General features: G+C 37.5%; 1 protein-coding gene across 1 annotated transcript in view; it reads left to right on the top strand.

The window, feature by feature from the left end:
- Nucleotides 1-18,196, top strand: part of CYB5R4 (cytochrome b5 reductase 4) — a 109,621-nt gene that overhangs the window by 79,571 nt on the left and 11,854 nt on the right. The window contains exons 12-14 of the mRNA XM_038002227.2: nt 456-608; nt 4,295-4,445; nt 4,749-4,835. Coding sequence (XP_037858155.2) covers nt 456-608; nt 4,295-4,445; nt 4,749-4,835 — 391 coding nt within the window. The remainder of the gene's footprint in view (nt 1-455; nt 609-4,294; nt 4,446-4,748; nt 4,836-18,196) is intronic.

The raw sequence follows: 18,196 nt of genomic DNA, 5'->3' as shown, positions 1-18,196 counted from the left end.
CCCCTAAATGATCCCACTGGTCATCAGTAACCATTTTTAAAAATTTGGTGTATAATTAAAATTATAAGGTAAATACTTTTTTTTAACATCTCCATGGTAAATTTTTGATGCGGTTTTTGTTGTGGCCCATTACAAAGTTTATTTGCTGATGGAATAGGTGGTTGTCTAAACTTATTACCATATATTTCTATTAAATTAGACTATACATAATAAAAACATTGTTTATATTATGGGTACAATAATGATTTGTGAAAATTGTTTCGGCACATACAGGCTTGGGGTATATATACATATATACTATATACATATAGAAAAATCATTAGAATTATATACCCATTAGGTATATAGTTTTAAATATATACTGATGGTATCATAAAATTTGGATGTTTCATCTTCATTAAGAGGTTTTTGGATTTTTAAAGTTTAATTTTTTTGCTGTGATTTTTTTTTTCTAGGTACAGAAATAGTAAAGCCATATACACCTGTATATGGTTCCTTACTCTCAGAGTTCAAGGAACCAGTTCTTCCCAACAATAAATACATCTATTTTTTGATAAAAATCTATCACACTGGACTCTTCACACCAGAGCTTGATCGTCTTCAGATTGGTTAGTATTGTTACATTTTTGTAACCTCATTTGTGCTCTAGATTGGATCAGATTGCCCTCTCGTTATCTCCATGTAGGAGTCTATCAAATATCTTTAACTCAACATGTCTACAACCAAAGTTATCTTCTCTTTGTCCCACCCAGCATGGCCTTCCTCCATATTCCCTGTTTTTATTATTTGCAGCATCACTGTTCATCCTTGATCCAGTCTGGAAACTCAAATCAGCCTTGTTTCTTCCCACTTTCTCTCTCCCAGTCCAGTCAGCCACTAAATTTTGTTGAGTATACATCTCAATGGCTTTTTCAGCTACCTCTTCTGCCACTGTCTTATAGTAAGCCTTCATCATATCTTTGTTGGCTTCTAACTGTTTTCTCACAATTGACCCTAGCTGCTTTGCAGCTTTGAAACCTCTGATGGGTCCCCATTATCTACACTGCATGACCTACATAGACATTGATAATCTCTCCAGCTTCATCTCTTGCTATACAAAAATACTTGTGCTACTCAGAGTTCCACAGATTTGTCATCCTCATTCACAGTTACATGCAGTTGCCACACCCAAGATGCCCATCAACCTTTTCTTTACCTGTCAAGTACTTTTTTAAAAAGACCCAAACATGGGCTGGGTGCGGTGGCTTATGCCTGTAATCCCAGCATTTTGGGAGGCTGAGGCAGGCAGATCACTTGAGGTCAGGAGTTTGAGACCAGCCTGGCCAACATGGGGAAACTCCGTTTCTATTAAAAATACAAAAATTAGCCAGGTATGGTGGCAGGCATCTGTAATCCCAACTACTTGGAAGGCTGAGGCAGAAGAATCACTTAAACCCGGGAGGCAGAGGTTGCGGTGAGCCAAGATCATGCCACTGTACTCCAGCCTGGGCAACAGAGCGAGACTCTCAAAAAAATAATAATAATAAATAAAAATAAATAAAAAGACGCAAACAGAATATCACTTTATGGAGCCCTCCTCCTCCCCTGAAACCCCCAATAACAACAGTTTGTTCATAGCTCTATTATAAGAATAAATATATTCCTCAATTAGAAGACTGAGTTTAAGAGCAGAAATTGTCTTATCTTTGTATTTCCAATGCCTGGCATGGCAGTTGGTACATAATAGGCTGTCAGTAAATGTACTTTGTTTTTTTGTTTGTTTGTTTTATTTTTGAGACGGTCTGCCGCCCAGACTGGAGTGCAGTGGCTTGATCTCAGCTCACAGCAACCTCTGCCTTCTGGGTTCAGTGATTCTTCTGCTTCAGCCTCCCAAGTAGCTGGGATTACAGGCACACACCACCATGCCGACTAAGTAGTAGAGATGAGTTTTCACTATGTTGGCCAGGCTGGTCTTGAACTCCTAACCTTAGGTGATTGGCCCACCTTGGCCTCCCAAAGTGCTGGGATCACAGGTGTGAGCCACTGTGCCCAGCCAGTAAAGGTACTTTGAAAGAATGAATAAAGAACTATAATGAGATATATTAAGATTTAAAAACTTCCCTTGCTTCTGCTCCCTTTTGGTGTATTTTCTTTTCACTGCCTTTTACCTAATGGCAAAAGTGTTCCTCTTTCCAAGGCAGCATTAGCAATATTTTGGGATATCAGTGAAGTAGATTACTGAAATTTGGAAATAAACAAAATTACATTACTTTCTGAAATGTAGTAGATATGATTCTGCTAATTATATCTACTTCACATAAGAGATATGATTAGTCATCCTTGGTTACGTAAACCAAAATATTATATATGAATTTGAGCCTGAAGTATTTTGGAGTACCTACAAATCTAGTGAAGGTGACTGTACCTCGTGAAAGAAGGACTGACACATAATTATAATACAGTAAGTGGAAACTTAAGGAATGGTATTACAGCCTATTTATGGAGATTTTTGCAAACATAGCAGGGTGAAGAGTTGTCCTAGAGTGTGGAAAGGGAAAGCTCGAAGAACAAGATGAAGTAGTATTTCAGCTTCATTTAGGGAGGCTCAACATGGCACAAATATTTGTGTCACTTAGAGAGTTGTACATTAAATGAATGAACCCATGCAATTATCCATCTCTGTTTCAATCCCATGTTCACTAAGCAGCATGATTTTACATGATTAATTTGGCTTTCCGTGTGTTCTAATACTGGAAACAAGATATCCCCAATGGGACATGTAATGTTCAGGTCACTAGGTACATGTAACCCCAGCTGTGCCATTCTGGCATGTGTGCTTTAATCTCTTCTGAATTTGATTAGCATCAGTTATCTTACATGAGTCTAATCAATTTTGTTAGCATTGGAAAGACTGGGCTGTGGGTAAAAGTTACCAAGTTAATACTGTCCTCTGAGGCTTCTTTAGTAAACAACCATCTGGCTTTCCTAAGGACATTCTAATCTTACAGTGTGTTTCAAACTATAACAAGGAGGTTCTATTGTTTTTTGTTTTTTGTTGTTTTTTTTTTTGAGACGGAGTTTTGCTCTTGTTGCCCAGGCTGGAGTACAATGGCACGATCTCGGCTCACCGCAACCTCCGCCTCCTGGGTTCCAGCGATTCTCCTGCCTCAGCAACCTCCGCCTCCTGGGTTCAAGCGATTCTCCTGCCTCAGCCTCCCGAGTAGATGGGATTACAGGCATGTACCACAATGCCCAGCTAATTTTTTGTGTTTTTAGTAGAGACAGGGTTTCTCCATGTTGGTCAGGCTGGTCTTGAACTCCCGACCTCAGGTGATCCACCTGCCTTGGCCTCCCAAAGTGCTGGGATTACAGGCGTGAGCCACTACGCCCAGCCCTGTTTTCAAATACTTACTTCATCAACTACTGCAAGATTCTTACTATCCTGCAATGGAAAACAAAGGAAAAATTGTGAGCATCCAAGCATTTTAAAATAGAGTATTTTAAATCATTCAAAAATTATACACAGCTTTATTTTTCATTTTTAAGATTACATTTCAAGTTTCTGAATCTAGTCCTAAAGATAATTTTCTTATATGAATGGTACATGGTGATTATATCAACTGGACTGTAGAAAATGGGCACTGATTTCTCAAATGTGTTGATGCTAGATTGGAAAGTGGCATGCTCTAAGTATAGTTGACTGCATTTCTGATCTTGCTTTGTTTTTATGGGAATTAAACTCAGAACAGCCTTTCTTAATAAATAGGTCTTTTCAAAAATTTGGTGGAAGAGAAGTTGGTGTGTTTATCAACATAAGATTTTAGAATACATTTCTATTTCAATTTTCTCTCCTACTAATCCTGTTACTATGGTTAATAATCAATATGTAAATAGTGAATATCTATTCTTTACTCTGTACCATGTAAGACAGATATATGTGACTCTGCTTTTGAGGTACTTAAAATTTAGTTTAGCAATCAATCCTTTATTGATAATTTGTGGATAAGTACTTTGCAGTAGTTTGTAAATTTCAGACTTCTGATGGTTTGGGAAAATAGTGGTGGGAAATTATACCATAAAACCTCATTATTAATTTGACTGTAATGATATGATTCAGACATACATAGGGGCCTAATGAGTATCCTTAAGACTACTTATTTATCTTAAAGGCTGATACATAGTCTGCAAGTTAAGTATTTATACTGTTACTCCTGAGTGTTTTAAATTCAGTTACTTTTGGCTTCTTAATTTCCCGGCTGGGTTTTTTGTTTTGTTTGTGGTTTTTTTCTGATTTAGTTTGTATTTCATTGTTTAGGAGATTTTGTTTCTGTAAGCAGTCCTGAGGGCAATTTTAAAATATCCAAGTTCCAAGAATTAGAAGATCTCTTTTTGTTGGCAGCTGGAACAGGTTTCACTCCAATGGTTAAAATACTGAATTATGCTTTGACTGATATACCCAGTCTCAGGTATGTAATTTTGTCTCTAATTACTATCCTTTTTGAGGCTGTTATATTAGTATAAGGTATTCTAAGTTGATTACTCACTGGACCTTAATAGACATGTTACCATTTCCTCATTCATCATTTCTTACTCTGCCTCCTCTAATCCTAGGTATTAAGTAGGTTCTTTTATCTCATTTCAGTTTTTGATGATTTTTAATTACCTACTGGGCACTAAAACATTCTCGCTGGTTCACTTTAGACTTGCCATTTGTGCATATTTTACATGTAATTAATTAGTTATTTCTGAGTTTTTGTTTTTCTTTTAAGGAAAGTGAAGCTGATGTTCTTCAATAAAACAGAGGATGATATAATTTGGAGAAGCCAATTGGAGAAATTAGCATTTAAAGATAAAAGGTATTAAACTGATATTAGCTCTGTGTTTAGTTTTTTATACCTGTGTAGTAAATCTAGGCCTTAACTTGTCTGGTTGGAGCTTTGATTGGCCAGGAAGCTCCTTCAAAGAAAAAAAATAAACCGATAATTCTCTAACTGAAAATCATGTTAAGTGTTCCCCTTTCCTCAAAGAAACACTGTCTGGCAAGATCTAGGCAGCCTTATATATGTGTCACTAAGATGCATGTTGGACTTTATGATCATGTTATGTGATTTATACTGAGTTGGGTTTCACTGAAAATGTTGCAATGTAGCCAGTTTGGTAATGCAAGATTTTTCTTGTTATAATGGGGCTGATAAAATAAAAATTTGGTGAGAATGGATTAAGCAAAATTAAACACGGCATGGGATTTCTAAAGCTTTTTATATGTTAGTATCCTTTGTGACTTTCCAAGACAGGAATTTTTTATGCATTGTTTAGCAAAATTCCCTTTACTTTTGTTTGTTTGCATTAACACTTCTTCGCTCTATCACTAGTGATCCTTGGTACCCACTTTGGGAAGTGCTGGTATAGACAATAGAAAAAAGTTCTAGTCAAGCTGAACTCAGTAGTGGAATGGGACAGAAAGGATAACAAAAGTAAAAACTTATTTTATTGATTAAAGAGCCCAGTAAACTAAAATAAGAAGATAATTTAAATGAATATGTGCTCCATTTCCCCTAAAAAGATTTGATAGCAGTAGGAAGTTCAGAACAATCTTTTTACAAAAAGTGAATTGAATAAGCTATCATACTTCCTAGAGCATTTCTATAATCATTAAAAGCTATTTCTAAGAATTTTAGGGCTTTATAAATTATACAGAAGATCTGAAGTAAATACGTATGTGTGTGATAGGATGGTATAGATAAAATTCTAGGCTTTTTGAAAGAGTAAAGCCCTTAGAACTTTGTTAGCTGTCCAGGGGCTCGAGGTTCTTCTGAATATTTTCTGAATATCCATAATAAGGAAATGCTGTGGTCTTTTCCCATTTTTCCCTGCCTGCTGTCTCCCATCATCCTCCACTTTGTCTTTTAATAAATGGCTTTCAGACTTAAGGATGACACCTGAACTTATTTATCCTTGAAGTATTTATTCTTTACATACTAAAAACATAAACCTAAGAATATTTACTATATTTAAGTAGTTGTGTGGCGTTTTAGAGAATTATTTAAAGAAGCTCAAGTTCTTAGTTTTTCAAGTATTTTTTAACACATTTTCAAAGTGAAAAATTGGAAGCGTTTATCAATAAACCTAAAGACCTAAATTCCAGTTGCCATTCTACTCCTCACCAGCATGAAATTTTATTCGCAAATTATTTACCTCTAGGGTCCTCTTCAACTTCAAAAGAAAATAATGACGTCTTTCTACTTCATAAAGCTATTGTGAGCTTTGGAGAAGATAATGTAAATGCTTCGGAACCTGTGAAGCCCTCTCTCAGACATTTGAATTGTGGTTATAGAGGACCCCTATATACATGTTTGTTTTCTGTCTTCGCTGTTAGAGCCTCTGTTTTTTTAAGTAAATGTTTAAAAGAATTTAAACTGGTTGATTCCCAGGCAAGATGGCCAAATAGGAACAGCTCTGGTCTGCAGCTCCCAGTGAGACCAACACAGTAGGCGGGTGATTTCTGCATTTCCAACTGAGGTACCTGGTTCATCTCACTGGGACTGGTTATACAGTGGGTGCAACCCACAGAGGGTGAGCAGAAGCAGGGTGGGGTGTTGCCTCACCCGGGAAGCTCAAGTGGTTGGGGAACTCCCTCCACTAGCCAAAGGAAGCCATGAGGGACTGTGCCATGAGTAACTGTGCTATCCAGCCCAGATACTACGCTTTTCCCATAGGCTTCGCAACCTGCAGACCCGGAGATTCCCTTGGGTGCCTACACCACCAGGGTCCTGGGTTTCAAGCACAAACTTGGGCAGCCATTTGGGCAGACACCAAGCTAGCTGCAGGAGTTTTTTTTGTACCCCAGTGGCACCTGGAACCAGAGAAACAGAACCATTCACTCACCTGGAAAGGGGGCTGAAGCCAGGGAGCCAAGTGGTCTTTCTCAGTGGATCCTACCCAAACGGAGCCCAGCAAGCTAAGATCCACTGGCTTGAAATTCTCACTGCAAGCATAACAGTTTGAAGTCAACGGGGAACACTCGAGCCTAGTGGCGGGAGGGATGTCCACCATTACTGATACTTGAGTAAGTGGTTTTCCACTCACAGTGTAAAAAAAGCCACTGGGAAGTTCGGACTAGGTGGAGCCCACCTCAGTGCCAAAAAACCATGATAGCCAGACCGCCTCTCTAGGTTCCTCCTCTCTGTGCAGGGTATCTCTGAAAGAAAGGCAGCAGTCCCAATCAGAGGCAGAGGCTTATAGATAAAACTCCCATCTCCCTGGAACAGAGTGCCTGGGGGAAGGGGCGGCTGTGGGCACAGCTTCAGCAGACTTAAACGTTCCCACATGCTGGCTCTTAAGAGAGCAGTGGATCTCCCATCATAGCGCTTGAGCTCAGCTAAGTGACAGACTGCCTCCTCAAGTGGGTCCCTTACCCTTGAGGCTCCTGACGGGGAGACACCCCCCAGCAGGGGTCAACAGACACCTCATACAGGAGAGCTCTGGCTGGCATTTGGCGGGTGCCCTCTGGGATGAAGCTTCCAGAGGAAGGAACAGGCAGCAGTCTTTGCTATTCTTCAGCCTCTGCTGGTGATACCCAGGAAAACAGGGTCTAGAGTGGACCCCCAGCAAACTCCAGCAGACCTGCAGCAGAGGGGCCTTTTATAAGGTAAACTAACAAACAAAGCAATAGCATCAACATCAAAAAAAAAAAAAAAAAAAGGATGACCAAGCCAACACTCCATCCAGAGGTCACCAACAGCAAAGACCAAAGCTAGATAAATCCACGAAGATGAGGAAAAACCTGTGCAAAAAGGCTGAAAATGCCAAAAACCAGAATGCCTCTTCTTCTCCAAAGGATCATGACTCCTTGCCAGCGAGGGAACAAAACTGGACGGATAATGAGTTTGACAAATTGACAGAAGTAGGCTTCAGAAGATGGATAATAACAAACTCCTCTGAGCTAAAGGAGCATGTTCTAACCCAATGCAAAGAAGCTAAGAACCTTGACAAAAGGTTAGAGGAATATCTAACTACAATAAACAGTATAGAGAAGAACATAAATGACCTGATGGAACTGAAAAACACAGCATGAGAATGTCGTGAAGCATACACAAGTATCATAGCCGAATCGAGCAAGCAGAAGAAAGGATATCAGAGATTGAAGATCAACTCAGTGAAATAAAGCAAGAAGACAAGATTAGAGAAAAAATAATGAAAAGGAATGAACAAAGCCTCCAAGAAATATGGGACTACGTTTGGTGTACCTGAAAGTGACAGGGAGAATGGAACCAAGTTGGAAAACCACTTCTGGATACTATCCAAGAGAACTTCCCCAACCTAGCAACATAGGCCAACATTCAAATTCAGGAAATAAGAGAACACTACAAAGATTCTCCTTGAGAAGAACAACCCCAAGACACACAATCGTCAAATTCACCAAGGTTGAAATAAAGGAAAAAATGTTAAAGGCAGCCACAGAGGAAGGTCGGGTTACCCACAAAGGGAAGCCCATCAGAATAACAGGTGATCTCTCTGAAGAAACCCTAGAAGCCAGAAGAGAGTGGGGCGCCAATATTCTACATTCTTAAAGAAAAGAGTTTTTAACCCAGAATTTCATATCCAGCCAAATTAAGCTTCATAAGCAAAGGAGAAATAAAATCCTTTAAAGACAAGCAAATGCTGAGGGATTTTGTCACCACCAGGCCTGCCTTACAAGAGCTCCTGAAGGAAGCACTAAATATGGAAAAGAAAAACCAGTACCAGCCACTGCAAAAATGAAGCAGAATGTAAAGACCATCGAAACTATGAAGAAACTGTGTCAACTAATGGGCAAAATAACCAGCTAGCATCATAATGACAAGATCAAATTCACACATAACTGTATTAACCTTAAATGTAAATGAGCTAAATGCCCCAATTAAAAGGCACAGTCTGGCAAATTGGATAAAGAGTCAAGACCCATCAGTGTGCTGTGTTCAGGAGACCCATCTTACATGCAAAGACACACATAGGCTCCAAATAAAGGGATGGAGGAAGATTTACCAAGCCAATGGAAAGCAAAAAAAAAAAAAAAAAAAGCAGGGGTTGCAATCCTAGTCTCTGATAAAACAGTCTTTAAACCAACAAAGACCAAAAAAGACAAGGGCATTACATAATGCTAAAGGGATTAATGCAACAAGAAGAGCTAACTATCCTAAATGTATATGCACCCAATATAGGAGCACCCAGATTCAAAAAGCAAATTCTTAAAGACTTACAAAGAGACACTTTCACACAATAATAGTGGGAGACTTTAACACCCTATGTCAATATTAGATCAACGAGACAGAAAATTAATAGGGATATTCAGGACTTGAACTCAGCTCTGGACCAAGTGGACCTAATAGACATCTACAGAACTCATCATCCCATATCAACAGAATATACATTCTTCACAGCACCACATAGCACTTATTCTAAAATTGACCACATATTTGGAAGTAAAACACTCCTCAGCAAATGCAAAGGAACAGAAATCATAACAGTGTCTCAGACCACAGTGCAATCAAATTAGAACTCAGGATTAAGAAACTCACTCAAAACCACACAACTACATGGAAACTGAACAACCTGCTCCTGAATGACTACTGCGTAAATAACGAAATTAAGGCAGAAATAAATAAGTTCTTTGAAACCAATAAAAACAAAGACACAACATGCCAGAATCTCTGGGACACATTTAAAGCAGTATGTAGAGGGAAATTTATAGCACAAAATGCCCACAGAAGAAAGCGAGAAAGATCTAAAATTGACACCCTAACATCACAATGAGAAGAACTAGAGAAGCAAGAGCAAACAAATTCAAAAGCTAGCAGAAAACAAGAAATAAACTAAGATCAGAGAAAAACGGAAGGAAATAGAGACATGAAAAACCCTTCAAAAAATCAGTGCATCCAGGAGCTGGTTTTTTGAAAAGATTAACAGAATGGATAAACTGGTAGCCATACTAAAAAAGAAGAAAAGAGAGAAGAATCAAAATAGATACAATAAAAAATGATAAAGGGGAGATCACCACTGATCCCACAGAAATACAGACTACCAATCAGAGAATACTATAAACAACTCTATGCAAATAAAGTAGAAAATCTAGAAAAAATGGATAAATTCCTGGACACATACACCCTGCTAAGACTAAACCAGGAAGAAGTTGAATCCCTGAATAGACCAGTAACAAGTTCTGAAATTGAGATAGTAATTAATAGCCTACCAAACAAAAAAGGCTCAGGACCAGACAGATTTACAGCTGAATTCTACCAGAGGTACAAAGAGGAGCTGGTACCATTCCTTCTGAAACTATTCCAAACAATAGAAAAAGAGGGAATCCTCCCTAACTCATTTTTATGAGGCCAGCATCATCCTGATACCAAAACCTGGCAGAGACACAACAAAACAAAGAAAAATTCAGACCAGTATCCCTGATGAACATCAGTGCAAAAATCCTCAATAAAATACTTGCAAACTGAATCTAGCAGCACATTAAAAAGCTTTTCCACCATGATCAAGTTGGCTTTATCCCTGGGATGCAAGGCTGGTTCAACATACACAAATCAATAAATGTAATGCATCACAAAAACAGAACCAATGACAAAAACCACATGGTGATCTCAATAGATGCAGAAAAGGCCTTCAATAAAATTCAGCACCCCTTCATGCTAAAAACACTCAAACTAGGTATTGATGGAACATATCTCAAAATAATAAGAGCTGTTTATAACAAACCCACATCCGATATCATGCTGAATGGGCAAAAGCTGGAAACATTCCCTTTGAAAACCAGCACAAGAGAAGAATGCCCCTCTCACCACTCCTATTCAACATAGTATTGCAAGTTCTGGCCAGGGCAATAAGGCAAGAGAAAGAAAGAAAGGATATTCAAATAGGAAAAGAGGAAGTCAAATTATCTCTGTTTCCAGATGACACGATTGTATATTTAGAAAACCCCATCATCTCAGCCCAAAAACTCTTTAGGCTGATAAGCAACTTCAGCAAAGTCTCAGGATACAAAATCAATGTGCAAAAATTACAAGCATTCCTACACACCAATGATAGAGAGCCAAATCATAAGTGAACTCCTCACAAATGCTACAAAGAAAATAAAATATCTAGGAATCCAACTTACAAGAGATGTGAAGGACCTCTTCAAGGAGAACTACAAACCACTACTCAAGGAAATAAGTGAGGACACAAATAAATGGAAGAACATTCCATGCTGATGGATAGGAAGAATCAGTATCATGAAAGTGGCCATACTGCCCAAAGTAATTTATAGATTTAATGCTATCCCCATCAAGCTACCATTGACTTTCTTCACAGAATTAGAAAAAAACTATTTTGAATTTCATATGGAACCAAAAAAGAGCTTGTATAGCCAAGACAGTCCTAAGCAAAAAGAACAAAGCTGGAGGCATCATGCTACCTGACTTCAAACTATACTACAAGGCCACAGTAACCAAAACGGCATGGTATGGGTACCAAAACGGATATATAGACTAGTGGAACAGACTAGAGGTCTCAGAAATAATGCCCCACATTTACAACCATCTGATCTTCAACAAACCTGACAAACAATAGGGAAGGGATTCCCTATTTAATAAATGGTATTGGGAAAAGTGACTAGCCATATGCACAAAATTGAAACTGGACCCTTCCTTACACCTTATACAAAAATTAAGATAGATTAAAGATTTAAACGTAAGATCTAAAACCATAAAAACCCTAGAAGAAAACTTAGGCAATACCATTCAGGACATAGGCATGGGCAAAGACTTCATGACTAAAACACCAAAAGCAATTGCAACAAAAGCCAAAATTGACAAATGGGATCTAATTAAGAGCTTCTGCATAGCAAAAGAAATTATCATCAGAGTGAACAGGCAGCCTGCAGAATGGGAGAAAAATTTTGCAATCTAGCCATCTGACAAAGGGCTAATATCCAGAGTCTACAAGGAGCTTAAACAGATTTACCAGAAAAAAAAAAAAAAATACCATCAAAAAGTGTGGGTGAAGGATATGAACAGACACTTTTCACACTTCTGTGGTTAAATTGTCATTGAATTGTAAATATTAAAAAACAAATTTTGTAGTTAAGAGAAATACCCTACTCTCTATATTTAGGTCCCAGTCTTCTACTCCATCCTTTGTGGAACAAGGAGAAGGATAAGAATTATGGATCCTGAGGCTGACATATGATCGAATGTTTTCAGCAAGCGTGCTATGCTTGTCCTCAGAGTTTATCTAGATAATATAATTAGCAAATGGAATTCTTCAAAATAAAATTGTATAATGGAAAGTTATTAATCTCTTGGCCTTGGGCAAATTACTTTATCTGGCTGAGCTTCAGTTTTTCCATCTGTAAAACGAACATTAATGCCTACACCACAGAATCATCTGGACATGGGAATCAGTGAGTTAGCCCATGTAGGTGCCTAGCCCAGAATTAGTATGTTTGTAGCAGACATTCATTCATTCGTTCGTGAAATATGTGTAACATCTGTTATGTGCCTGTACACATGGATCCAGCAGTGATAAGATATTGTGTTTGCTTTTTTTCTCATGCAGCCCAGGGAATGCATCTCTTCATTTTCCCTAATTACTGCCCTCAGAATTGCAAAAATATAGATACTTCATAAATACTTTTTAGAGTATTACTCTTTCTATTTCAGTCTCATTTTCATGTCATTAAGTATGAAATCTGAACAGAAAAAAATGTGTACCCAAATTTTGTCCAAATATGTTATTAAACTTGACTGTTCTAACAATTGGGATTCCATTCATCATCTTCCGAGTCTAGCAAAATCTTATACTTTTTCTCTTATGAAAAATGAGACAAAACATAAGGCAAATATATGCAGTAGTGGATTTAACTAATTATGTAAACTGAAATCAAACTAAATTCCACTTATCCTTCTCCCAAATATGTGATCAGTGTTCTGAGGCTCAGTGCATTCAGTACATGTTGTCCCACCTGCTCCCATCAGCAGAATGCCCTAGCTCTGTGATGTCTCTGCTTTTGTAGAATGAGTTTTGAGGGGTGGGACAGGTGGGACAGTTTGATAGGTTGACTTCTACAAAACATTTTGTAGTATATAAATATAACAGGTATTTTCCTTTTTGTTTCAAATGAGTCGTTCTTGGAGACCATTAATCTTTAGTAAAGGTAGTGGTACATTTTTTTATAACAGTATTTGTTGATTTTCCCTTCTCTTTATAAAATTAATACATGTTTATATAGAAAAGGTATAAGAAAAAAATCACCCATAATCCTACCACCCAAAGAACAATGTTAATGTTAATTAATGTTATGGTCTGTATCTTTCTATTCATATGCATACCTATCTTTTTGTTTTGTATATTTAAAATAATGTAGTCATACTAACTATAATTTTTATAACTACATTTCTACTTATTGTATTGTGTGTTTTTTACATAAAGAATATTTTCAACAGGTGGTTTTCAACTTTAAGCAACTCTGCCACCCCAGAAACATTTATGTCTGGAGACATTTTTTATTTTCACAACTGGGGGAAGAGGTGTTACTGACACCTAATCAGTAGAGGCCAGGATTGCTACAAAATATCTTACAATTCACAGGACAACCCGCCTACAACAAAGAATTATCCAGCCCAAAGTGCCAGTCGTGCCAGTTAGTAAATCCTGCAATACCATGATTTTTAATAACTGCATTGTATTCAGTCATGGGAGCATACCATAATTTATTTAACCAATTCTCTATTATTTGACATAGTGACTAGAAATTGTTCAATATCTCTCTAACTATTCAGGATAAAGATGTATCAGAAGAAGTATTGGGTCAAAGTATTTTAAGGCTCTTGATACCTATTATACTTCAAGTTCTGGGATACATGTGCAGAACATGCAGGTTTGTTACGTAGGTATGCATGTGCCATGGTGGTTTGCAGCACCCATCAACCCGTCATCTACATTAGGTATTTCTCCTAATTCTATCCCTAACCCCGCACCCCACAACAGTCCTCAGTGTGGAATGTTCTCCTCCCTGTGTCCATGTGTTCTTATTGTTCAACTCCCACTTATGAGTGAAAACATGGGGTGTTTGGTTTTCTGTTCCTGTCTTAGTTTGCTGAGATTGATGGTTTCCAGCTTCATCCATGTCCCTGCAAAGGACATGAACTCATCCTTTTTTATGGCTGCATAGTATTCCATGGTGTGTATGTGCCACATTTTCTTTATGCAGTCTATCATTGATAGGCATTTGGGTTGGTTCGAACTCTTTGCTATTGTGAATAGTGCTGCAATAAACATACATGTGCATGTGTCTTTATAGTAGAATGATTTATAGTCCTTTGGGTATATACCCAGTAATGGGATTGCTAGGTCAAATGGTATTTCTGGTTCTAGATCCTTGAGGAATCGCCACACTCTCTTCCACGGTGGTTGAACTAATTTGCACTCCCACCAGCAGTGTAAAAATATTCCTATTTCTCCACATCCTCTCCAACATCTGTTACATTTTGACTAATAGCCTCTGAAAAATGAAAGCACTTAGCAGAGAATACTATACCCAGCCTACATTGTCGTTGATGATGACATTAACACTGATAGTGTCATTAACAGTGATGTTGTTAGTGTCATTATTTTTACGAGGTTAGTTGGAGCAAAAGAAAGAGGAGGAAAAAAGGGATTCTAAGCAGCACGGAAATGGGTCACAAAGGAAAGGGGACTATTTACCCACTTATATGCACCAACAGAAGATAGAAGACCATTTACATCATTTTAAACATTTGTGTGCTCACTATCTGCAAAATGTGCTTGACATTACAAAAAGATAAGAAATCAGTAAGACTACCCTAGTGGTGGTGAAGTTCTAAAGTACATCAGTGACTGTAAAGTCTGTGCCTTGAGAGGAACAAAAAACATACCATAGCTATCTAGTGAAAAGAATTTTATTCCATTTTTCTGAGGGTAGGAATATCAGAGCTTCATGGAAGAAGGGGCTTTTGAGCTGGGCTTTGGGAAATGATTAGCATTTCTTTGAGTGGGAAAATAAATTTGGGTAGTGGGATTGCATAAGACATGAGGGCCAGTATATTCTAGTGTTTTAATAACAGAGTAGAGTTGGTTTTTTGAAATAAATACTGTGCATGAAGGAGAATGATGCAGAATAACTAAAAATAAACCCATTAAACCTTATATCAGTTTTAGAAGGAATCTTCATAGTTATCATTTCTGATCCTTTTTGTTTACAGTTGAGGAAACAAGCTAGGCTAAAATCAGGTGATGAAAGACCTTGAATGTAATCGATATGTGAAGTAAATATTATATATCAGATAGACACAGGAAAAAGGCACAGTGACACTCTGCGGCTCATCTCCCTGTAGTGCTGACAGGCTCTGTGAACTATATGTTTTTGTCTTCTGATGTCAGTATTGGGGCTAGCAGTATGGCAGTTCCATTTAAGCTGATGATGCCAGAAGCAGAAGTATATGAAAGAGGATACCTGAAACTGTTTCTTTTTCCCTAACCTCTTATGTACCCAGATAGGCAGCCCACTAATCTGGAACCTTATAGCACTTTCGGTTTCTTCCAGGAGATGTTCCTCAGATGTTGTGTTGCTTGGAATATGTGCTTTGAAATGTTAATGTATTCCCCAGAATGGACTCTATGATTGAATAAATTTGGGAAATAGTATATGCCTTCTTGGAGATTTACTCTGAACTTAGCATATTTAAGGCTTTCTGAAATTCTAAGGAAATATATTTAACTGTTTTGAACCCAGTATGTCACAGATTTATTTGATAGTTAGCCTGCTTTCATGGAATAACTGCTAACATCTGGAGGCATACTAGTGTTTCCTTTCATTAGATTGATTTTTAAAAATGTTTCCATGATTATATATGTTTTATCTAATTTTGATTCCTAGTTTTGTGAGATTTTTTTCCTGTGAGCACATAGCAATTTTTACTACAGTTGCAGACATTTTCTTTAGCTAGAAAAAAAAAAAAAATAGGAAAAGCTGAAATACTAATCTGTGGGCAGTGAGGAATCACTGAAGCTTTTAAGCAAAAGGTTGCAAAGTTGTATCAGGATTTTTAGGGGAACTAATATGGCAATGGTATATCAAATAGATTAAGGTCTAAGGCTGTTAATGTAATATTTTAGAGAAGAGATATAAGAACCTGATCTGGAGTTGTGACATTAAAAATGGGAAGGTAAGGGACTTTGTGTGAGAAATATGAAGGAGGTAAGTTGCCGAAGCTGATTGGCTAGAGGAGGAAGGAATAAGTCGTTGGATGACTGCTAATGATTTAGACTAAATGAATACATTTGTATTTCAAGACCTGTCATTTCAAATCACTGTCAACCTACCTTAAAATAAATTTTTTGGCAAGCTTACTTAGACTGACATTTAAGATCGCATAGGCACTCATCAGAAGCAGGTCTGTTCTCTCCCTCTTTCATATTAGTTTGTATTTTATGGGTTAATCTGAATTTATTTTCAGGTAACCTTTTCAAGAGTCCCAACCCCTTTTGGCACTTTTGAAATTATAGAGGAATTTCAGGATGTTTACTGTGTGCCCTCACGTGTCTCCAGCATCTCAAAGCTGTAATTACTTTAGACAGTAAGTTGACCTTCATTCAGAAAACCCAGGAGAGAGGATTCCACAGGAATTATCTATATTTTGATATAAAAAAATCTTTCATTAAAGAATTATTGAGTCTTAACTTGGGAATGCTCCTGTTCCAGATTAAGCTCTTTTCTCAGCCTATGAAAAGGAGATAAGCAGGATAACAGCCTCTTTACAATATCTTTAAATTGCAGCCGTGCTTTCTGTTCACCTTTTCCATTGAGTGCATAAATTACAGTCAAGGGACCATTATATGAATAAATACAAAATACATGAGAAGTTTATACCGTTTATGTAAGGATCTGTTATTTATCACCATTTAGTAGATACCTGCAGAAAGTATATCACTGATTAGGCTTTTTTATAAAGCCTCCCAGTGAAGGAAAATTATGACTAGGTACTTGTGGCAGACTACAGAAACTTCAGTATTAATTTAGCAGTTTTATTCCAGTTATAGGCTCATTTGAAATAGAGCCACAGGAGAGCATCTTTTATCCTTTAATTTAACAGGACAGTTTCCACATTTTATTCAAGTATCTATGTATAATTGGAAATTTAAGACAGTGGTTTTATGGCTGCTTTTGGCCCTTTGATCTGATGAAAGAAAGATTATGATTTTTTTCCCCAGAAAAACACACTTATGAATTCACATACATTTTTATATGTAATTTTATGGATGCCAGCACATGGCTTTGTTCTTTTAAGTACAATTTTTATTTTTAGCCAACATGGCCTCTTCGTAAATACATTTCTTTATTCAAAAGGCATTTTTTTTGTGTACTTTATTGAGCAAAGCCTGGATACAGTATTGAACAAGACAGACAAGGACCTTGCCCTCATGAAGCAGTAAGCAAATATCACATCCTGAGGTTATTTAAAACTATCTTAGTTTTAAATGCTTGGAAGGTAAAAATAGCGAATATCTTTGGGGAGGCTATTTTGTGGATTAGCCTTTGGGGAGGCTATAGAGTGGATTAGCGTTGCTGCTGATACTAAATGGGAAGCTTGAAGATAAGAAATAAAACATAGTCCTGTAGGTGTTTTTAATATAAAATCAAAGAATATTAGAAATGTAAGAGATGACTCATTTCCCAACCTCATTCCACAAATGGACAAGACCTAGAGGCTGGAGTCTGTGTGGAGAGCTGAGGCTGGTTCTCTCGCCCCCTGCTGCTGCTCTTATTTGGTCTCTTATTTGGTCTGTGCTGCTTGTGCCAGGCTCCTTAGTTCTTGGGAAACTTAATCCAGCTGAGGCACAGCAATGTGAGGGCAGCTGTACCAGCCATACCTTGTTTCTGTTTTCATATTTACTTCCTTTGTCCCCTCATAAGAGAAACTGTTCACTTCAGCTTTTTCGTGTGGTTTAAATTAATGTATCATGAATTCCTGCTACTCAGTTACTCACTGGAACATGTAGAACTGCTTTCAATTTGATGCTATTGAAATGGTAAGAATTAGTTTTGTTTGCTAAAACAGAGCAGACAGAGCAGGTAAAACATAGAATTTTGAATTTACTGTGGCTTTTCACCAGCAATTTGTATAACAGATTACTAAGCCCATGGGAAGAAATGGTCTGTTGTTACATTGTGAGA

The sequence above is a fragment of the Chlorocebus sabaeus genome, chromosome 13 (assembly GCF_047675955.1).
Source record: "Chlorocebus sabaeus isolate Y175 chromosome 13, mChlSab1.0.hap1, whole genome shotgun sequence".
NCBI lineage: Eukaryota > Metazoa > Chordata > Mammalia > Primates > Cercopithecidae > Chlorocebus > Chlorocebus sabaeus.
Note: the sequence above shows the minus strand (reverse complement) of the source record. Positions and strands in the feature narration are given on the sequence as shown.